The 23,527-nt window shown below is 40.9% G+C and overlaps 1 protein-coding gene across 3 annotated transcripts in view; it reads right to left on the bottom strand.

Annotated features, from left to right (window-relative positions):
• Positions 1-23,527, bottom strand: part of smarca4b (SWI/SNF related BAF chromatin remodeling complex subunit ATPase 4b) — a 38,383-nt gene that overhangs the window by 11,774 nt on the left and 3,082 nt on the right. For all 3 annotated transcript variants that reach the window (XR_014608336.1, XM_084129970.1, XM_084129971.1), the window contains exons 4-24: positions 21,949-22,347; positions 19,904-20,002; positions 18,798-19,065; positions 18,339-18,465; positions 16,634-16,807; positions 15,973-16,146; positions 15,053-15,277; positions 14,180-14,310; positions 13,349-13,403; positions 13,150-13,268; positions 12,785-12,932; positions 12,040-12,203; positions 11,893-11,959; positions 10,945-11,055; positions 6,863-7,105; positions 4,866-4,979; positions 3,673-3,780; positions 3,490-3,576; positions 1,933-1,979; positions 1,684-1,850; positions 133-296 (exon numbers count right to left, since the gene is read on the bottom strand). Coding sequence is in view for 2 of the 3 variants with exons in the window: in XM_084129970.1 (XP_083986096.1) it covers positions 133-296; positions 1,684-1,850; positions 1,933-1,979; positions 3,490-3,576; positions 3,673-3,780; positions 4,866-4,979; positions 6,863-7,105; positions 10,945-11,055; positions 11,893-11,959; positions 12,040-12,203; positions 12,785-12,932; positions 13,150-13,268; positions 13,349-13,403; positions 14,180-14,310; positions 15,053-15,277; positions 15,973-16,146; positions 16,634-16,807; positions 18,339-18,465; positions 18,798-19,065; positions 19,904-20,002; positions 21,949-22,347 (3,191 nt within the window). In the remaining variant the exon portion in view is untranslated. The remainder of the gene's footprint in view (positions 1-132; positions 297-1,683; positions 1,851-1,932; positions 1,980-3,489; positions 3,577-3,672; positions 3,781-4,865; positions 4,980-6,862; positions 7,106-10,944; positions 11,056-11,892; positions 11,960-12,039; positions 12,204-12,784; positions 12,933-13,149; positions 13,269-13,348; positions 13,404-14,179; positions 14,311-15,052; positions 15,278-15,972; positions 16,147-16,633; positions 16,808-18,338; positions 18,466-18,797; positions 19,066-19,903; positions 20,003-21,948; positions 22,348-23,527) is intronic.

Below are 23,527 nucleotides of genomic sequence, written 5' to 3'. Positions count from 1 at the left end.
ACGTGTCGTCCTCTTCTTGTAGAGGCTTGAATTCACAGGGGAATTGTTGTACGAACCCTGGAACAAACATGAGTTCTGTACGATGACTGATGATGAAGATGATGAAGATGATGCTGTGTGGATGTGCTCTACCTGATGAGGGTTCCAGTCGCTGTCGAATATGATGACGGTGTCGGCGCTCTGCAGATTGAGGCCCAGTCCTCCTGCTCTGGTGCTCAGCAGGAATATGAAGTACTGAGAGGCCGGATCATTGAAGGTCTTCAGCAGCATCCCACGATCCTCTGCTTTGGTCGTGCCTAAAACACACACACTCAACTCTGAGCAGGCACATCTCACTTCTGTCTCGGTCAGTTCTAAAAATGTTAAAAAAGTTAAAAAAGTTAAAATCTTTTGTTTTTTAAACAGTTTTTCCTCAAAAAAGGAAGAAAAAAAGTCACACAAAAAAAAAGAATAGAAAAAAAGTCAAAAAAATAATAATTCTATAAAAAATAACAACAAGAACACAACCATAACCATTACCGATAACTGTTACATGAGGTCTTACGAAGAGTCAGCAACTATGTGATACAAGTAGGAATTGTGGTACAGTTGTGAAAGTCTACTAATTATTAGTTTTTATTATGTAACAATCCCATTTCCTCCAGTACTTTCCCCTTCTGTCCTTCTGTAGCCGAAGGGAGAGGGTCGTTTTCCAAGGAGCATTTTTGACTGACAATGCATGAAAACAGATCTACTCCAGCCAGCATTCAGTAAAGAGGTAAATATCACTTTTACCCAGACTCTGCGGAGTAACCCCGAGGAGCATAGTGGGAAATGACACGTCTGTGTTAAAACCTAATATTCTGGACATTGACTGTCCCAGCCTTACCCAAAAAGGCTGAATATGTGGGCATAGGCAAAAAAACGTGGGCTGAGTCAGCTTATGTCTCGGTCCGTTCTGAAGAAAACATGAGCGATGCTTGACATGAGCAGAGCTGGCCTGACCATTTCCCATGATTCCCCATGTTTAATGCTATTAGGGCTGTTTCATTTTATTTTTTCCAAATTCCTTCTGTTTTAATTTTGGGCTCTGGACTCCATTTTAATGGTTAAATTAAATTTTAGTAATCAAAAAGCTTATCTAATTTATTGAAATCAATACATTTAAACAGTGATTTATTGAACACGACAAAAATGACATTTTTTGAATTTTCTCAAATTTCGTTTTATTTTTCCCAAATTCCATGTTTTCTATGGAATGTTTTATTTTATGGCAGAAATATTGTGTTAAAATACTCATCTTGTTATTATTAGAGGTACAGTATCACAGCAGTAATATAGTTCATGTGTTCTTGTGCTCGTATAGAGAAACGGCAGGCGCTGAAAACATTAGGATCATATTTTCATATTTAAAATGCTTTTGGCAGTTAAATATTTACAAACATTAGTCCATATATCGTGATTATGTACAGCTCTACTTTTAATATATTCATGACATTCTGTGTTTTACACTAAATTCACATTTTTTATGACTGGATTCCACAATTCCATCCACATTTTCCACATCACGGAAATCATGTGATCTCCTGGAGTCCAAGTGGCCCTTCAGCAGGTCAGAAACGAGGTACGCTTGGGTTTGTCCAGATCAGCATGAGCTTTAATAATAATCATTTGCAAACCAAAGAAAGAGAAACACAGACTCACCATCCAGACGAAGATATTTAAAGCTGCGGTATGCAAAGTAATCCTCCATTATGGTCATCAGTGACGTCATTTGGCAGAAGAGCAGCACTTTGTGATTGGATGCCCGTAACTTGGGCAGAATACGATCCAGCACCTCGAACTTTCCTGAGGCCCGGTACAGGTCGGCCCTGCAGGTCAGAGGTTACATCAAGGTCATATAAAGGCTCAGTCCTGGCGACGTCTAACGTGTCACACTGTGTTTGCGCCTACCCTTGAACTATCCCGCCAGAGAAACCCAGATGCTCCGAGAACGACTCCTGCAAAATCAGCACATTCAGCACTGCAGGAAAAGCCTCACAAACCAGATGATCAACACACTGAGACACACACATTAAAGGCGACATATTGTGCCACTTTCAGAAGATGTAATATAAATCTATGGTGTCCCCAGAAAGTGTCTGTGAAATTTCAGCTCAAAATACCAGATCATTTATTATAGCTTGTTAAAATAGACACTGTTTGTGTGTGTCCCTTTATATGCAAATGAGCTTTAGCTACGCCTCCGTCCAGAAGAGGGCGGAGCCTTAACACAAGTCCCTCCCCTCCGCTTCCGGCTCATGGGACCTTTTGTCGGAAAAAATATGTATGGTAGTCAATGGCGAGAGACAACTTATCTTTTTATTCCGTCTGAACTGTGCCCTGAATTACACATATGATGTTTGTCAATTTAAAAGATAATTATGAAAGTCAAGAAAGTCGCAGTTTGTCATAAAACAGAAGAGTAACATTTAGTTTTATGTGAAAATCGCTCACTGAACTACATCTCTTGTCTCGCACTATGTACGTCACAAGATCCGTTGCTCGTATGTGTGTAGTCTGGTACAAAACACTCAGGCATGACGGCGTAACGTTACAATTATAACGTAAGACTATAGAAACAGACAGACGTTAGCTTCAGTAAAGTTAGCTTCCTTCATTGAGAGAAAAGGTATGATGTCACACGTGCGCCTTTTGGGTTTGTAGTCTCTGTAATTACGCATTTTCACAGTCTTATACCTCAACAGTTTTACATCAAACTGCGACTTTCTTGACTTTAAAATGTATCTTTTAAATTGACAAACATCATATGTGTAAATCAGGGCACAATTCAAACGAGATCAAAATATTTGTTGTCTCTCGCCATTGACTACCATACAATATTCTTCCGAAGTAAGATCCCATGATGTTCCACGGGAAGGGGAGGGGCTTAGGCTCTCTATAACAGAACAGGCCAATCTCCCTCCAGAATCCCAGAATCACCAGGAGCGAGTGCAGCCTTACGGAGAGACTCAGGAAGAGCTTCTGAATGTTAGTGGAGACATTTCTGTAGTTGTTGTGGAGTTACACTGATCATCTCATCTTCATGTTGAACTTCTCCACAAGTGTCCACAGTTCCTGAGGTGTTTATAAGACAGCGGTGACATGTTCTGGTCAATAGTGTTCAGTGCTCGTCTGAGCTCAACCACAGAACAGCTTCAGGCTTTGCTGGATCTTCATCAGTGCGTTAGAACTGGTCTCTGTTGTCGCTTGTGAAACCAAATGTCGGCTGGTGTGTGTAAACGTGCAGATTAAGGGCCGGTAATATTATAATAAGATCCTCTTCATACGTCAGAAGGAGAGCGAAATCTGATCGGATTATTTTTTGACATGCTTGCAGAGAAAGGCTCACCAGAACAAAGGTACTGGGTTTCACTTTCATGTTTTCTGTGTTGTAGAAGCACCGGGACCCGATTACAGCACTGACACACGGGAAAAGTCAGATTTGCATGATATGACGCTTTAACGCACCTCGATTTGCTGGAACATGTAGGGATGATTGCAGATCTTCCTCAGCTGCATAATGGTGTTCATCAGAGTCTTAGTGCCGCCTTTACCCTGAAACACACACAATGTTCAACAACACACAACTGCACAACTGAAGATGTGAGGTGTTTCTGTTACACACACACAGATCATCCCGCTCTTCCTCACCTTCTTGTCCTTCTCGGAGCCGTCGGTTAGCAGAACTCCTTTAGCCTGCATGTGCCGGTACAAAACCCTCTGAAGAGCCGACATGTCACACTTTATCACGTACTCCACCTGCACACGGACACACCACAGACGCTTCAGACTCAAGCTGGGTTTACATCCAACGCTGTGAATTTAACTTGTGCGCAAAATTTAAATATTGCATAAAACGTGTGAATAAAGCAGCGTTTCCATCCCATGTGTTCAAGAGAACAAAATCATCACTTCCTGGGAAATTGGTGCAAATTATCACTAATAAAACTGTAAGTTTCTACAATCTTTCTCTTTTTCCCTCCATCATAAACGAGTGTGTCAGAGCGTCAGATGAAACACAGTAAACGCTGTCATGTTCTCTAGCGTTCGGATGCTGGTGTTCGGGAACACACTCGTGTGTGTGAGACGCTTCTGGAGGGAATTACACCCAATCATTCTGATCACACACTTCGACTCCGGCGTTTCAGAAACACCAGACCAACATTAGAGATGCTGCGACGCCATTGGTCCACTGGTTACTCCAGTTATCCAATCAGGGAAAGTCACGTGAGTTTATTGTTGCGCATCAAAGGACTTATTCAGTAAATGTGTTTCCATACGTTTTTTATGCACAATTTATGCGTCTCCATTAGGGCTGTGAAACGATTAAGAAATGCTGGATGGAAACTAAGGCTTAATCGCATCCAAAATAAAAGTTAGTGTTTACATAATATGTGTGTGTACTGTTTAAAATTGTTTTGTATATATAAATACACACACATGCATGTATATATTTAAGAAAAATGTGTTATTTATATATAACATATTAACATTTATATATAATATAAATATGTTATATTATATTACATAATATAAATTATATATAAATATATATATATATATATATATATATATATATATATATATATATATATATATATAAAGTATATACATGCAAATATTTCTTAAATATATGCATGCATGTGTGTGTATTTATATATACAAAACAATTTTAAACAGTACACACACATATTATGTAAACACTAACTTTTATTTTGGATGCGATTAAGCCTTAGCATTTCTTTTATGCAATAACCCAAAATTTTCATAAAATGAGGCAGATGGAAACATCTTGACACACACACACACACACACACACTGACTGAAGTCTGCATCACACACACCTTCTCCGGCAGCTGCGCCTCCACTTCCTTCTTCAGTCTTCGCAACAGGAACGGCCGGAGCACTTTATGCAGGCGCCGGATGATCAGGATCGTCTCCTCCTCGTTCAGGTCCACCTGAGACACATCATCAACACTACTGTGAGTCAGGTCTACTACTCTTCAAGATTAATAAAATATTCATTTTTGAAAGATGGGAATCATATTATTTCCCTTTATGACAACATTGTGCAACATTTAGGATCTGTTTACACCTGGTAAGCGTTTTGGTTAAACGGGGTCTAAAACGCTTCGAGCTTGTCCACTTTCACCACTTCGAGAGGGAGTTGAAAACGCATTAGACCGGATTGCTTTTGTAGTGTAAACACTCATGTGATCAAATGTGTTTGAACAGCCACTAAAGACCGTCTGCTCTCCGACTACTGATCTAATGCTTAACATTATGGGAAGCGCGCTAACCAGACGGGATTTAACCGGTCGGATGAAGACCGAAGTTTGGTTTGAAGATGAAAAACGTACCAAGCACAATGTTCTCTGATCATTCCTGATTTCTAACACACAGCGAGTCTTGCGTCTGTCAGAGCAGAAACTAAAGCTGATGCTCTCCGTGTGTTTTTCATCTCCAGGCGCATTCATATGCAAATTGCATGAGCTTATTCGTCCATTAGATCGAAAGATCTGAAAAAACACACATTTTCCTCCCCATAGATCCTCCCCTCGAAGAAATCAGGACAGAAGTGAGTGAAAGTGGACAAAAGAGACAGATTAAAACACCAGGTGTAAACGGGAATGTCTCCCTCGTCTACTTGTAAACCGATCAACCAAAACACATCGTAATATCAGCAGTAAACAGAGACTTTAAATTAATTTCACAACTTTGCTTTGAATCATGCTGGAATTGATAGGTTAAAACTCAGATATGCTGTTGATAGGTTAAAACTCAGCTGATGGACATTTGGTTTCCGACACGAGCTGTAAGCGGTCGACCAATCACAGCAGACTGGGCCATCTGACCAATCAGAGCAGAGCAGCTCTCAGAGAGGCGGAGCTTAGAGAGACTGAATCCTTGATCGAAGCGTTTCAGACACTGAGAGAAAAGAGCTGATGCTGCAGTGGAGATTATGAGGAAATTAAAGTGTTTTTGACCTTTTTTGTATGCATTTACACCTATCTTAGGAAACTCCAAAACACTATTAGCGACCCTCGTGTCCTGGAACAAATCCTTCCCTCGCGGGTCAAACTGACCCGAAGGCCTAAAATTATACTTAATTTTTTTTTGTCCAGAAAGCTTATTTTATTTCATTTTGATAATATTTTTTGTAATTTTTGGGAGATTATTTTTTTTATTTACCTTTAAATTACTAGATTTAATCAATAAATAATAAATAGATAGTAATTTAGTAATTTAAGCACATTCCTCACATTCTTTCAACTTAAATTCAAAATAACTCACAAATGCATAAACCTTTTAATACAGCACAAAATATCTTACATTGGGTGTGTTTGCCGAACTCTTGTGGAAAAATAATAATATAACATGATATTTCATGACTCTTGCCACTAGATGGCCTTATAGCTCTAAATATGGAGCAAATGCTCTGTTCCTCTGGGTCCTAAAGTCAGTTTCTCTTCAGTATGCATTCAGATACACCTGTAGACATTATAAAATAATTTTTTTGGTAAAGTTTTAGCATTTTTAGCTTGAAATTTGAGCATTTTTAGCTTTTTCTATGTGTACTGAAGCATTCCTCGCATTCCATTAATTCCTAAGGGGGTCAAATTGACCCGCGAGTGAAGGATTTGTCACTTTTTTAAATTTCAACCACAAAACTCCTCAAATCCATTCAAATTTTTTTTTGGTGTATTCATGATTTAAGTGCGACAAAAGTCATGGGGTCTCGGACCCCTCCAATGAACACTCAATCTTTAAAAAAAAATAAAAATAAAATAATTGCGGGTCAAAATGACCCGAGGGAAGGATGAGGGCAGTTTACACAGACCTTCTCTCCGGTCATGGCGAAGGGAGCGTTGAACCACTGCTCAAACGTGCTGCAGCTCTTGAAGATGGTGGGCAGCAGGAAGTTGAGCAGCGCCCAGAGCTCGGGGAGCTTGTTCTGTAGCGGCGTCCCGGTCAGCAACACACGCCGCGGCGCCAGATAGTGTGTGTTCAACACCTGCGTCAGCTTACAGTGGTGGTTCTTCATGCGGTGACCTTCGTCCACGATCATGTACTTCCAGCGAATCTGTATCAAGTGACATGAGCTCATCAGCACGTTTCTGATCGAGGTCAACCCTCACATGAACCGCGGCGCACAAGCAGAGCGCATTTAGGCCACGCCCACCGGGGGGGAAACAATCCAACCTTCTCCATTGACTTTGTATTGCGTGAAGCTGCCTCCTTGTCATTTTTGACTTATAACAAAAAACAAAATGTCTGAAAGCTGCTACGTGACAGGGTGAACAGCAAACAAGCTAAAAAGCCCAGAAGTCACAAGTCTTTACAAAAAACAAGCGTTTAAAGGTGCAGTGTGTAATTTGTAGAGGCATCTAGTGGTGAGGTTACGAATTGCACCCAACAGAAGTTACGCTGGCCGACAGGAAGTGATGTCGTCTTCTGAGACAACAGAGAGTAGTTAAACAATGAGGTTTCTTTACAAAGATAAATTAATTATTATTACTTAATTATTCAGTAAAACGATCTGTCATTGCAAATATAGTTAGCTTCTTTGCATGAAGAACAACATAGTGACGAAACGTGTGTGTCCGTTTAGGGCTCCTGTAGAAACGTGGATGTAAGCGGACCCGCGGTGTGTGTAGAGAGAAATGCTCATTCTAAAGTAATAAAAACATAACGGTTCATTATGTAAGGTCTTTATACACCACTGAAAACATAGTTATGTTTATGATATTGCATTGCTGTCAAAAGATACTCCTAAATATCACACAATGCACCTTTAAGGACACAAAAGTGGATACAGGCAATTGAGACAGAGCGCAAGGTGTCATATACTCTGAGAACTAACTTACTAGCGCCCACTGAGGGGAACGTAATCGGCGACAGCTTATCTTACAGAAATATAATATAAAACTGACATTTGGATATTTGACTTACGAGTGACGAAACGTTTACTGCACACGTAGTGTTTAGTGCATACTGATCCCACAGTTTACCCGTTCTTCCAGCTGATGCTTCACGTCTTATTGCCTGAATCCACTTTTGTCTCCTTAAACCAGGGGTAGGCAACCTAAGGCACGCGTGCCAACACTGGCACGCGGATGGTTAATCGCTGGCACGCAAGCAAATGCGAGAGAAGTGTATGTAGGCTATTTATTTCATTCAGATAAAGTAGTCTACCTGCACACAGATCTACATTTTGATGTAATAATTCCTCATAGTAAAAAAACACGGAACGCACATGTAGGAAACCTCCTGAATTACGGCCGTTTCACGCATATTTTTTTCTGCGTGCATGTTAATCAATGAGTGCATTCACACGGGAGCAGGAGCAGCGCGTGAGCAGCAGTGAAGCGCGGGTTTCGCGCCGAGTCTATTTTGTCTGCGCTGCTCACGCTCAATGAAAGTGAAAGCACACTTTTGATGGACAAAATAAATATGATTTCAAACAAAAGTGCCAAAAATGCACAGAATGTGCATGTCTAGTGTATTTTAACATGAACTGGATTAGGTTATGTCAGAAAAGAAAATGAAGACTCAAATATTTATAAAAAATTGACCCATTTAAACTTGTTTTTATTATTCAGTTTGGGTAAAAGGACATGGTATTTTATTGAAAAAATATATATAGAAAATAAATATTTGTGTGTGCTGTAAAGTGTAAAATGAAATAATCGGCTAAAATTGGTATTGGCAGGTCAAACTCAATGAAAAATCAGAATCGACCTAGAAAATTGTAATCGGTGCATCTCTAGTTAGGAGTTATAAATACTATAAATTGTCTATCTAAATCTAAACCAAATTTCAAGAGAATATTTTAATTTTTTGTACTATTTCTGTGTTAGCCATTATGAAAATGTAAAATGTTTGTGTATTTATATGAGTGTGTGTGTGTGTGTTTGTGTTTGTGTGTGTATGTATATATATATATATATATATGTGTATGTATATATGTATGCTAAATGTGTGTTGTGGCACAGTGATGAACTCGGAAACTTAAAAATGGCACTCTATGACAAAAAGGTTGCCGACCCCTGCCTTAAACGCTCGGTTTTTGGGGTCGACGGCTTATAAAAACTTATTGAAAACTTATCTGAAGTGTCCACTAGTGTCTCCCCTGTGAAGACCTCCTTCCCTTTACCTCTGTATAGATAAAATGTTGTTAAAATGATTCAAGTTCACATGGATACGCGGAAGTGACAAAAAATTCGGTATTATACATTTTTAAGGCCAGACAAGTAATTTGTTGAGGTCGATTTGTACAGAGAGACTACACGCCTGCGCACATATATATCCTAACGCGCATACCTATAGACTAAACACGTAATATGCATGTGCACGCCAGGCACGGCACCAGGATTCCAGTGTTGGATGGACCAGACCAATTGAGGGTGGGCCTTAAATTAAAAACGTTAAATTAAAAACGTTATATAGCAGACAATGTAATAAGGCGCCGGCACGATCACTTGCATTGCACGTGAACTGGAGGGCGCCGAAACTCAGCTTGTGCCTCACAGATTTGAGAAATATAGGCTATCTATTATAGAAAGCTTGAAATGTCTACTTTTAAACGAAAATATTCAAAACCAAAATAAATAGGCTACTCTCTGATTATGTAATGTGCATTTCTCTCTGGCGTTCATGGCGAGTCCGCATCGTCAACTTCATCTTTGCAGCGACACAGAAAACACAAGTTTATTAATAAACAATTAAATGTCTCCTTGCTAATTTAGACACATTCATAATCATTACTTTTACCGGTTCTTTGTGGCAAGCTTTATGCGTGCGGTCGTGCGCTTGAGTGCGGCTATATTACGTAAACGCTCATTATCCTGTAGGCTATATAAGTAATTAAATTAATATAAAGGGGCGATTTGTCCACTAATGGCTTAAATGAACAACTACTAGTCGACTAGAAAACAATTAGTCGGAGGCAGCCCTTATTCCACATATTTTCGAGCCAGGCTCAGGACATATTCTGGGTTGAGCGAGCGACCCTGCGGAATGAACGAGCGGAGCGGAATATTCAGAAATGCGCTCTCCGCTCACGAGCTCTGATCGGGACAAACCCGAACCACCGTCTGCTGAACTTGCACAGAAACATCAAAATAGACATAACCAGCTTTTTAAAATTGTTTTTAAAACTAAACATTTAGACAATTTTAGCACAAATTATGAGCTTATTGCCGATTTTTTATAATTCTTGACAAAAACTATTTTTTTTTGAAGAAAAGTTTTGGGTGGGTCTGTTGAAAAGTGGGTGGGCCTAGGCACGTCAGGCCCACCCATAATGCCGTGCCTGGTGCACGCCGTCAGCGTTTTCACAGATTCGCGTTTTTGAAGTTTACACGGAGATGATAACGTTTTTCTAAATTATTCAGGGTTTACACCTTGGAACCTGTTTCAAGGTTTGCGTTCTCAAACACTGTTGTCGTGCGGATGAGCCGCCGGAGCGCATTAAGGGTTCTCTGTTAGAGCGGTGTGTGTTAGCGGCCCCTAAGGTAATAACTAATGATCTTTACAACGGAAGTGAATCAATCAAACTAACTTTATCTGGACAATAACTTTATTCTAGAGCTGCTGTAAAGCCAAAACAATCTGTTACTGTATATCCTATTATCACTGTAAAGCTGCTTTGAAACAGTCCATAATGTTAAAAACGCTGTATAAATGAAGGTGACTTAACTTAGTTCTGTTTTTTGTAGCTTGTTTGTCACATAGCGGCTTTCAGACATTGTTTTGTTTTTGTTACAAGTCAGAAATGACAAGAAGGCAGCTTCAGGCAATACAGAGTCAATGAAGACGCTCTGTCTCTACGGCTCACATTTATCCTGCCTACAAGAGAGGGCTGAGAGGCTCAAACACACACACACACACACACACACACACACACCCCGCGGGCTTTACCTTGGCCAGCACCTGCTTGTCTTTGATGATGTATTCGTAGGTAGTGAGCAGCACGTTGAACTTGCCGCTGCGCAGCTGTGGAACGAAGGCTCTTCTAGCAGCCGGAGACCCCTGAACACACATCACATGATCACAAGCCCATCAATGAGCCACGAGAAACTCGTCAGTGTTCGGGAGGAAACCACATCAGAGGTGCCCGTTTCATAAAGTGTTAACTACACTGAAGCTGCGTAGTCACCATGTAACCAAAATGCAAAATGTATTATTCTTATTTTTCATGGAATATTGCAGTGTTTATTACAATTTATTTATCGGTGCACATCATTATTTTTTCCTCATACTCTTCAGAATCAGAATATCTTCCTCTTGCAGCTTCTCTTCTCTTCTCTGATGACGAGGGCGGGGCAACCTGTCACTCACATGAGATCGGCCAATAGCAAACCACAACCATCCAATCAATTCCCTACGGACACAATCAAGCCCCGCCCACATTTGTTCTTGTTCCGGAAGCGTTTCACTCGATATACGACACAATAGAGCAGAAAACACTAGAGCAACTTCAGTTTCATGACGACTTTAAAGTAATCATGAAACTGACTAGTTACTTCCTAATACTGTAGATTATATAGTGACTCTATTGTCTTTGCTTTACAGCTGAAATTAAATTCGTCTCATATTTGATGAAGTATGCATCATTGATCATTATTTTCCTTTTTATTACTGTGAACGTGTGAAGCCACTTTGAAACAATCTCTATTATAATCAAGCGCTATTTAAATTAATGTGACCTGACAAGCTAGAGCAGAAGTGAAGTGCAGCCAAGTAGAGACAGTAGTCAGTAGTTCAGTTACTCCCCAACACTGATTCATATTTACTCTGTTTGTTACGGTATCTGAGGACATCTGTCATCAGCCTTCATCACAGATGTTCTTGGAGAGAGTCGCTTACCTTGTACGAGACCTTGACGACAGACGGCGCCCATTTATCAAACTCATAGACCCAGTTAGACAGAGTTCTGCCAGAGAAACACAGTGTTGATGAAAACAGACACTGTGTGTTGTAAGATATGTGTGTGAGAAGTGAAGAGCGACTGACGAGAGCGGCACGATGATGAGGTAGGGTCCGTTCAGGCGCTTGTTCTCCATCAGGTACGTGATGAGCGCGATGGTTTGGATGGTTTTGCCCAGACCCATCTCATCCGCCAGGATCCCGTTCAGATTATTGTTATACAGAGACACCAGCCACTCCAAACCCTTGATCTGCACACACAGTCAAAGCAGCGGTAATAAACAATCCTGTGTTTGTGTGGGAGTGTGTGTGTGTGAGAGTGAGTGTTAGAGTGTGTGTGTGTCTATCGGCTGCTCTAAGATATCGACCACTGAAAAACCCACATCAGGACGACAACTAATATTGAAAGTGCTGATGTTAAAGGGGTGGTATAATGCCCCTTTTCACAAGATGTAAAATAAGTCTCTGATGTCCCCAGAGTGTGTGTGAAGATATTTTTATATAGCATGTTAAAGTTGTCACTTTTTGAGAGTGAGCAAAAACGCACTGTTTTTGTGTCTGTTCCTTTAAATGCAAATGAGCTGCTGTTCCCGGCACAGGGGGCGGAGCTTCAAGAGCTTGTGTCCTTTTACCTCACACACACACACACACAGAACATTTCAAAAACTTTTAGCCTTTAATGTTCAAACCGGAGTCAGACAATGATGGAGAGACTCAAGAAGAAGAGACAACATGTAGAAGCAACAGGACATTAGAAAAGTCAAATCATAATCAACCACCCCTTTAAATGTCTGGTAAAGTGCTGATGTTGAATGGTAAAGTGCTGAATGACCTGGTATTGCTTGAGTTGACCGTTGATCAGCAGAGACGACTGTTTGTCCACGCGCTCAGTAACAGCATGAGCTACGGCGTAATACGACTGCAACCCGCGCGCGAACGCAGCGCTACCGTACTCATCATCCACGTCCTGTTTAGCATGTCTGAAACACACACACACACACACACGCACGCACACACACACACACACAGAGGTTGAGATTGCAGCACTGAGAACTTATAAATGGCCTGTAAACACTGAAGATCACTGTAACTAGTGATGCACATATATTTTGGTTAATACCGATAACCGATATTTCTTTATATTTGGGAACCGATAACTAATACATTGCCTGCGTGAGAAGTGAGTGTTTGTCGTACTCTATGATGTGACGCACGTCGACCTCGGACACGTCCTCGCTGTCCGGGTCGGGGATCTTCTTCTTCTCCTCTCCTGGAGTCTGAGACGGCAGAAGCTGAGGAGGTTCCTCTTCCTCTTCCTGACAGGGAGAACATGTTTAACAAATCTTGTGCTGTCAGTTTAATCAAACTTGTACCGTCAGAAAACAGCTGAAGGCACCTCGTCCTCCTCCGACCCAGAATCCTCGCTGTCCGAGCGCGGCGCGACCTCGTACCTGAAGAGAGTGAGAGAGAGAGAGAGAGAGAGAGGGGGAGAAAGAGAGAGAGAGTGTGTAAGAGGAAGAGAGAGAGAGGGAGAGAGAGAGAGAGAGAGAGAGAGTGTATAAGAGGAAGAGAGAGAGAGGGAGAGAGAGAGAGAGAGAGAGAGAGAGAGTGTGTAAGAGGAAGAGAGAGAGAGGGAGAGAGAGAGTTTAAATGTTTTTAAAAGAAGTCTCTTCTGCTCACCAAGGCTGCATTTATTTGATAAAAATACAGTAAAAACAGTAATATTGTGAAATATTATTACAATTTAAAACAGCTGTTTTCTATGTGAATATATATTACTCATGAATATACATTACTCCAGTCTTCAGTGTCACATGATCCTTCAGAAATAATTCTAATATGATGATACTACAAACAAAAAAAAATACAAAAAACAGTCATTATTATTATCAATGTTGAAAACAGTTGTGTAAAAATTTTTTTTCAGGATTCTTTGATGAATAAAAAAGTTCAAAAGAACAGCATGAAGACTGACACTGAAGACTGGAGTAATGATGCTGAAAATTCAGCTTTGATCACAGGAATAAATTAGTTTAAAATATATTAAAATAGAAAACAGTCATTTTAAATTGTCATAATATTCAACAATATTACTGTTGTTTTCTATTTTTTATCAAATAAATGCAGCCTTGATGAGCAGAAGAGACTTATTTTAAAAACATAAAAAATCTCACAGATCCCGAACTTTTAAGGGCAGTGTGTACAGTATTCTGTGATGTGATCTTACCCAGGGTTCATCTCCAGCCACGTGTCCAGCTGTCCAGCTTTAGGAGCGTCCACTCCCGTCAGAATTTTCCCACTGTCCACGTGGATCACCTTCACTGGAAGATCACTCATCTGACTCGTCTCATCCAGGGGCTGTAAACATCATCATCATCATCATCATCGTCATCATCAGCATTAAAACCACCCATAATCACTTTTGAGGTTCAGAGAAAAGGTAGTAGGGGTGGAACGGTTCACAAAATTCTCAGTTCAGTTTGTATCACGGCTCTGTGGTCACGGTTTTCAGTTCGATTCGGTACACATTGTGAATGTTCTTTTCCTTTTTTACCATTAAAAGCATCTGTGTGAGTCTGCATATCATTTTGTGTGTCTTTTATAGCCGTACTGAAAGCATCAATTCACCTCAGATCTTCTAAATAAATAAAAGTGAACAAGAACGTTCAAACTGTCAACTCATTGTTAACAGACAAGTATAGTTCTAGTATCTGTAAAACCACATTCTTCCATCTTAAAAATATATCTAAATTACGCCATATGCTTTCAATGACAAATGCGGAACAATTAGTCCATGCGTTCATGACCTCAAGGCTAGATTACTGTAATGCTATTATGGGTGGTTGCCCTGCACGCTTAACAAACAAACTACAGCTGGTCCAAAACGCAGCAGCTCGAGTTCTTACCAGAACCAGGAAGTATGACCATATTAGCCCCGTTCTGTCAACACTGCACTGGCTCCCTATTAAACATTGTATGGTTAAACTATGGTAAGTACATGTAACATATGTAACAAGGACACTGTAAAATAAAGTGTTACTGAAGAAATAAAGTCATACACGATCGAACAACTTAATAATCTCTTCTGGTCATAACGCACCTCTCCATCTGGTCCCAGAGCCCCGGTCGGGCCCTCGGCATTCTCCAGCTTCTTCTTCTTCTTCTTTTTCTTCTTCTTCTTCTCCTTCAGGGCCTGCACAGCTTTATGAGCGCGCACAAGCTCTGTCAGATTGGCCACGTACTCGTCCGTCTGCTGAAGGAGATACGCCAGACGCTTGTCCTTCTTCTGGTCGATGAGCTTCCTGTAACCCTCCTCATCCTCAGCCTGAGGGACAGCCGGTGACAGGGTTAGTTAACTTTAACTAACAGTGAACAATACTTTAGATCATGTATTATTCTTACTTAATGTTAGTCTCAACATGTACTTGGTGCATTTAAAGGTGCAGTGTGTAATTTGTAGCAGCATCTAGTGGTGAGTTTGTGAATTGCACCCAACAGAAGTTACGGTGGCCGACAGGAAGTGATGTCGTCATCTGAGACAGCAGAGAGTAGTTAAACAATGAAGTTTCTTTACAGAGATAAATTAAGAAATTATGTTTACTTAATTATTCAGTAAAACTGTATGTTGTTGCGAATATTATTGTTACTTGTTCATCATTGTGTCAGTGTTTTGCTCGCTGACTTTAGCTAGCTTCTTTACACGAAGAACAACATAGTGACGAAACGCGTTTGTCCGTTTAGGGCTCCTGTAGAAACATGTCGATGTAAACGGACCCGCGGTGTGTGGAGAGAAATGCCTCATTCTCAGGTAATAAAAAAATAACTGTTCATTATGTAAGGTCTTTATACACCACTGAAAACATAGTTATGTTTATGATATTGCATTTCTGTCAATAGATCCTCCTAAATATCACACACTGCACCTTTAATGCATAAACTAACGTTTATAATGAGACCTTATTGTAAAGTGTTATCAAAGTATTATGTGAGTGTGTGTGTATGTGTGTGTGTGTGTCGCACCATCAGGCGTCTCATTCGCTCTTTCTCGATGCGCTCGTTCTCCTTCTTCTGCTCGCGCTCAGTGTTAGCGTGATACGTGGCCACGGCTTTGGTCAGTTTCTGGATCTTCGCTGTGATGGAGCGATGATATTCCTTGAAGTCCTTGGCGTGTTGCAGGATACTGTTGAGATACTCCTGCACCAGAGCAAAGAATCATGGGAATTACTGCAATGAATGAAGTGGGCTCCAAAAGTGTAAGAACACAAGCTGAAGAGAAATTCATACATGCTAATTTAATACTGAGTGTTTCATTACTAATCACATGATCAAGCATCACAATATAAGCATCTGAACGTCTCTCAGAGCGACACAAACTAAACCTGATGATCATGAGATATGTTGTTGTGTCACGTGATCTATGTATCTATCTATCTGTCTGTCTATCTATCTATCTATATGACCGTCCATCCATTTATCTGTCTATCTAGTCACATAGGATTAGAGCTCTATTAGAAAGATTTGTGATTTGTTTTCCATCATAACTTTTCCTTTAAATCCTAAAACGTTCTGATTATTTGCATGTTTGAATCAGATGTTCAATCCCAGATATCCAGTGTGATCTCTGACGTTTGGAGGCATCAGGGAAACAATGAGCCGGTGTGAACGAGGTGAAGACGCTTGCCTGGTGTTTCTGTCTGCGTTTGCGTTCCTGTTCGATCTTCTGCTGTTTCTCGAGTTTCTCTGTGATTCGCGCCTCACGTAGCGACTGTCTCTTGCTGCGTTTATAGGCCTTGGAGTCCAGTGATGTTTCTAGAGCCGTGTCACGTCTCATGCAAACCACCACCTCCTGACGCAACTGTGGAGCAAACACACACACATGACAACATTATATGCAGGGGTGCACATAACGTTTTTGGTTCCGAGTGAATGTTGGTGAGGTTCTGAGTGAATGTTGGTGAGGTTCCGAGTGGATGTTTGTGAGGTTCCGAGTGAATGTTTGTGAGGTTCCGAGTGGATGTTTGTGAGGTTCCGAGTGAATGTTTGTGAGGTTCCGAGTGAATGCTAGTGAGGTTCTGAGTGAATGTTCGTGAGGTTCCGAGTGAATGTTCGTGAGGTTCCGAGTGAATGTTCGTGAGGTTCCGAGTGAATGTTCGTGAGGTTCCGAGTGAATGTTCGTGAGGTTCCGAGTGAATGTTCTTAAGGTTCCGAGTGAATGTTCGTAAGGTTCCGAGTGAATGTTGGTGAGGTTCCGAGTGGATGTTTGTGAGGTTCCGAGTGAATGTTTGTGAGGTTCCGAGTGAATGCTAGTGAGGTTCTGAGTGAATGTTCGTGAGGTTCCGAGTGAATGTTCGTGAGGTTCCGAGTGAATGTTCGTGAGGTTCCGAGTGAATGTTCGTGAGGTTCCGAGTGAATGTTCGTGAGGTTCCGAGTGAATGTTCTTAAGGTTCCGAGTGAATGTTCGTAAGGTTCCGAGTGAATGTTCGTGAGGTTCCGAGTGAATGTTCTTAAGGTTCCGAGTGAATGTTCGTAAGGTTCTGAGTGAATGTTCGTGAGGTTCTGAGTGAATGGTCGTGAGGTTCCGAGTGAATGTTGGTGAGGTTCCGAGTGAATGTTGGTGAGGTTCCGAGTGAATGTTGGTGAGGTTCCGAGTGAATGTTGGTGAGGTTCCGAGTGAATGTTCGTGAGGTTCCGAGTGAATGTTCGTGAGGTTCTAAGTGAATGTTCGTAAGGTTCTAAGTGAATGTTCGTGAGGTACGGTTCTGAGTGAATGTTGGTGAGGTTCTGAGTGAATGTTGGTGAGGTTCTGAGTGAATGTTTGTGAGGTTCTGAGGTTCTGAATGAATGTTGGTGAGGTTCTGAGCGAATGTTCGTGAGGTTCTGAGCGAATGTTCGTGAGGTTCTGAGTGAATGTTGGTGAGGTTCTGAGCGAATGTTCGTGAGGTTCTGAGCGAATGTTCGTGAGGTTCTGAGTGAATGTTCGTGAGGTTCTGAGTGAATGTTCGTGAGGTTCCGAGTGAATGTTCGTGAGGTTCCGAGTGAATTTTAGTGAGGTTCTGAGTGAATGTTCGTGAGGTTCTGAGCGAATGTTCGTGAGGTTCTGAGTGAATGTTCGTGAGGTTCTGAGTGAATGTTCGTAAGGTTCTGAGTGAATGTTCGTGAGGTCCCGAGTGAATTTTAGTGAGGTTCCAAGTGAATGTTCGTGAGGTCCCGAGTGAATTTTAGTGAGGTTCCAAGTGAATGTTCGTGAGGTACGGTTCTGAGTGAATGTTCGTAAGGTTCTGAGTGAATGTTCGTGAGGTTCTGAGTGAATTTTAGTGAGGTTCTGAGTGGATGTTCGTGAGGTTCCGAGTGAATGTTTGTGAGGTTCTGAGTGAATGTGAGGTCACCTGTCTCTGGAAGTTGAGCAGTCTGAGAGCTTTGAGCTCAATAGTAGCTTTGGTTCGCAGATCTCCAGCTAAAGACCCCGGGAGATTCTCCAGCTCCTGAATACGGTGAGTGATACGAGCTTCAAGCCTGCAGACACGTCACAACAACACAAAGCGTCAGAAGAGCTGGTCCTTCTGGGTTGTACGTCAGAACGTAGGCTCACTATTACAGGGTTGGAAAAACATGAGGCTGAGTAATTACTGACAGAACTTTCATTTTTGGGTGAACTAACCCTGATACTAGTGTGGAATGTTTGTACAATATTCACTCATGACAGTAAAATAGGGCATTCTAAGTCAATCTACTGCAGTATTTCCTCTCTCAAGCAGTAGAAAATGTGGTTAACACCATACCATGAAACCGGTATAATTAAGAAAAATACCGTGATATAAATTTTTGGCCTAGTTCACTAGTCTCACCTGTACTCTCTCTCCTGCAGTATCTCAACCGGGTCCAGGCCGCAGGGCTTCTGGACGGGCGTGATGCGGTTCTGCTTCTGGTGCAGCGGCACCATGGTGTTGGGCTGGGACGGGTGGGTCAGGTGACCTGGCGACTGGGTTTGCGGTGGCATGACTGGCGAGGCGGCCGGTGGCACCGACGGGGGAGCCGGTGAAGGGCGTCCCGTGGGCTGAGGAGCCATCAGCTTCTGAGGAGCGTTCGAAGGAGTCGCCGCGTTCACCATCGGACCTGTCGCACAGGACGTACATCACTACACTGCAAACAATGCTTTTCTTACTCAGTATTGCTGTCTTGTTTCCAGTCAAAATATCAAAAAATTCTTAAATCAAGATGGATTTCAAGATGGGGGGGGGGGTCAGTGAGTTTTTGCTTAAAACAAGCAAAATTATCTGCCAATGGGTTAAGAAAATAATGTTAATTCAAACAGAAACTAGTTCATTTTTCTTACCCCATTGGCAGATAATTTTGCTTGTTTAAGCAAAAACTTACTTCATTTAGATTTTTTTCCCCAGAAAACTAGACATAATATCTAATATCTGGCATTTTACTCATCTAGTAAATGCTTCTTGATTTAAGAATAATGCTTCTTGATTTCTAAAATTTTAGATATTTGGACTGGAAACAGGACAAAAATACTGAGTGAGAAAATCTATTTTTGCAGTGTAGGGCTGAGTATCGATTCGGATGTTCCAATTCGATTCGATTTCGATTCTAAATTCAATTTTGATTCCCGATTCGACTCAATTAATATAGATATAATACAAATCCTATATTTATAAAAAAGATCAGTGCACATTAAGTTTACAAGCGGTTAATTAATAAAAAGAAATGTTTTAAGATAAAGCAAACTTATGTTTAAGATAAAGCAAACTTTAGCATTAGCTGTAACATGAAGGCTGCAAGCCTATGAACAGTGTAGGAAAACTAATACTGGCTTTTGGGTGATAGATGAATAAATATAGAAAAAAAATCGACCACATTTTAAAAAAACGATTAATTGAAAAATCTATTTTTTTGCCCAGCCCTATACATCTCCACAGGCTCAAGCTCACGTCTGCGCTCTCACCTTCAGCCCAGGGTTTGGGGGGTCCGTTGTGGTTCTGGCCCTGAACACCAGCCGGGATTCCTGAAGGTCCAGGAGGAGGCATGTTGGGTCCCACCATCCCTGCGGAGCAACCGGCACAAACTAACCCTTTACTAAAGTCACCACAGACCACTGAATGTTCTCAAGAACCACTCCACCATTCAGAAGAGAACTGAGAAAAATACAGAAACGAGGTAGCACACAGACAGAACACGACCTATACAAGATGTAAGTCTCAGGTTCCCCAGAATCAGAATGTGTGTGTGAAGTATCAGCTCTAAATACCCACAGATCATTTATTATAACATGTTGTACATTTTTGAGTGGAAGGAAAAAGGAAAAACATGCTGTTTTCGTGCATGTATCTTTAAATGCAAATGAGCTGCTGCCCCGCCACCTAACCAGAAGAGGGTGGAGCCTCTCGTGTGAAATAATTAATTATAGAAATTTAGATATTAAATTTAAAGCTCAAATCTCCTCAGTCCTCCGAAGATCCCGAAAAAAAGTCTGTTGGTGCTTCAGTGACTACTTCGCTCAGAGAACCTGTCAATCACAGCTGTCAATCATGACGTCACACCACCGTTTATATAGCATCGCGTAACTAACTAAAAACAAACTTATTTTAAAAACAAACACTTGAATTTACATCAGGTGATAAAAACTACAGTAAATGACAGAAACCACCTTCGGAAAAAAGATATTTGAAGTGTAATTAAATTGTTTAGTTGGTCTCACGTCCCGTTGAATAACACGGGGAGGCGGGGCTTATGACCTATACTAGGACCAGTCACCGGGGGGCGATCGAGACGTTTTGGCTTCACTTTTCAGGGCTTGTGCGGCACGCTTGGTTTTGATTATCATCTCGATCGCGATCACACTCACGTGACATTGCAGTTCTTCATCTTCATGAAAGTTTATTATCTGCATGCGTTTTAAAGCCGTATCAGTCTAAACTTCTGATATATGGTTTTCTGAGCGCACACATCTGAAGCACGCACACAGAAAGCTGAACGTCAGACGGAGCGTCCCGTGAGTATTAAACTAATCTCTGTCGCGTCTTATTGTGCTTAAACGGTCAAATACACACAAGGTTATGTCAAAAACACAAAGTTCACATAAACACAGTCGGTTATGTCTGTGAACGTAAACAGCAAGTAAAGAAATCACATGTGTATATTGGATCTGTGTATTAAAGTGAAAGCAGTGTAATATACTGTACAGTTCCTGCTGTTGATATGAATCAAACAACAAAAGAATAACTTTAGTAGCTTTAATAAGAATACTGAAATTTCTTACTTGGGAGGGCGGGTCTATGCTAAAAGGGCGGAGTCTGTCAGAGTCATGGGCGGGGCCTAAGCAACACTGTACAGAAACTGCAAACGTCTTATTCTGAAATACAGCTTTTGATTTATGGGGATTAAGAAAAAAAGGATTGGGTTGATTTTTACCAATATAGGGTGGTTGTGTACACACTCTGCCTACACACATTTATGTTAAAATCTTTGCATAATAGGTCTCCTTTCAGGGTTTAGCGAGCTGCTAGTAAATCTGGCCAAATAATGAATCCCATCATCAGTGACAGAATAACTCGTGTTGTCAGATACATGTCTCACGGAGGGATCAGAAGCAGCCTTTTAATACCATATTATTAATAGCCTTATCATTATTATTACTATTATTATTATCATTATTGTTACCACTATTATTATTATTATTATTTCTCCTCTTCCTCATCCTCCAACCTCCCCCTCATTCCTGATGAAAAGAGTTTATTATTATTATTACTACTATTACTATTCTTATTATACCATTATTGTATTATTATATCAGACTATTTTATCATGTCATCTTCCTCATCCTCCATCGTCCAGTTATTATTTTTATAAAAAACTTCGCCAAACAACGATTAATGTGACCGTACCTGCAAGTCTGAGCAAATACTACTAAATAAAAATGGTTCCCTTTTAATCTAAAAAAAGAAAGAAAAGGAGATGCATGTCTGGTACTGTAACCGTGTCAAATCTCACCATGTCCTCTGCTGAAGCCGGCGCTCCCTCCTCCTCCCCCCGGGGTTAAACTGGTCAGGGACGGTCCCGGTGGCATGCCTGGCATGGGCCGCTTGCCCTGCACTGCCATCTGCAGGTGTTCTGGGAGAGGCTGCCCGCGCGCCAGCATCTTGTAGGCCATGATCTGCGCCCGCAGCTGGTGGAGCTGGCTCTGGTTGAAGGGCGTCGGGGGGGCAGAGGAGCTCGAGACGCTGGTGCCCGACACTGAGGCGGCACTTTGGGTTCCCGGCCGGTTCTGGCCGTCCACACCCTCCAGCGAGGCCGAACCCGAGCCGGCGGACAGGAGAGGACCTGATGGAGGCCCGCTGGTGGACATGGGACTGGACACGTGTTCTGAAGCGCCCAGCGGAGACGGGTATCCTGAGGGACGAGACCGAACACATCGATCAAAACACTGCGGCAAAAACAAAACACTGTTGTGACAAGAAAACTGTGTTGTTTATATAGAAAATATGTATATTTATATATAACATAAATATATATAAATATATATACAGTATACATGCAAATATTTCTTAAATATATACATGCATGTGTGTGTATTTATATATACAAAAATAATTATAAACAGTACACATATGTATTATGTAAACACAAACTTTCTTTTTGGATGCGATTAATCGTTGCCCAGCACTAGATTTAGTACATCAAGTTAAACTAAATTAAAATGAGAAATAAAATAAGTTTAAATTTTTTATTTTATTTATTTTACGCTTATTATATTTATATGAATGTGATAGTGGAGAGTGGAGCAACGGTAAGTATTTGTGATGATTGTCAGGACCAGTTCAAGTTTTTGTAATTTTGTGCCATTTTGTTATTTTTATTAGTTTTTTTTTATATGTCTATATAGTTTGTATTAATTTTTATTAAGTTTTAGTTATTTTAGTACAAGTTAAAGGGGTGGTATAATGCCCTTTTCACAAGATGTAAAATAAGTCTCTGATGTCCCCAGAGTGTGTATGTGAAGTTTCAGCTCAAAATACGCCACAGATATTTTTATATAGCATGTTAAAGTTGACACTTTTTGAGAGTGAGCAAAAACACACTGTTTTTGTGTCTGTCCCTTTAAATGCAAATGAGCTGTTGCTCCCGGCACAGGGGGCGGAGCTTCAACAGCTTGTGTGTCACACACTGAAAAAACTTTTAGTCTTTAATGTTCAAACCGGAGTCAGACAAAAATGGAGAGACTCAAGAAGAAGTGACAACATGTAGAAGCAACAGGACATTTCTGAATGGTTAGTTGATGAATTTATGAAGCTGATGTGTAGTTATCTTCTAGTCATTGATTAGCATATTCTGTCTTGATAATCTTGATAATCTCTCGTTCCCGAGGGTGGGGTTTATGTCAATTTTAGGGTTAGTGATGTGGTGTAGTCTCTACCAGCCGTTTGTTGTAGTCCTTAAAAAGCGATTTCTGTAAAAGCAAATATCTCCCTTTGCATTGAACTTTGAGCGTCGTAACTTTGCAGATGTTGTTTATGCTCAACCAGCAACATTACACACTAACTAAAGTTAGAAAAGTCAAATCATAATCAAC

The sequence above is a fragment of the Abramis brama genome (genome assembly GCF_963993115.1).
Source record: "Abramis brama genome assembly, chromosome: 11".
NCBI lineage: Eukaryota > Metazoa > Chordata > Actinopteri > Cypriniformes > Leuciscidae > Abramis > Abramis brama.
The sequence above is the reverse complement of the archived record's forward strand: the minus strand, read 5'-3'. Positions and strand labels throughout refer to the sequence as shown.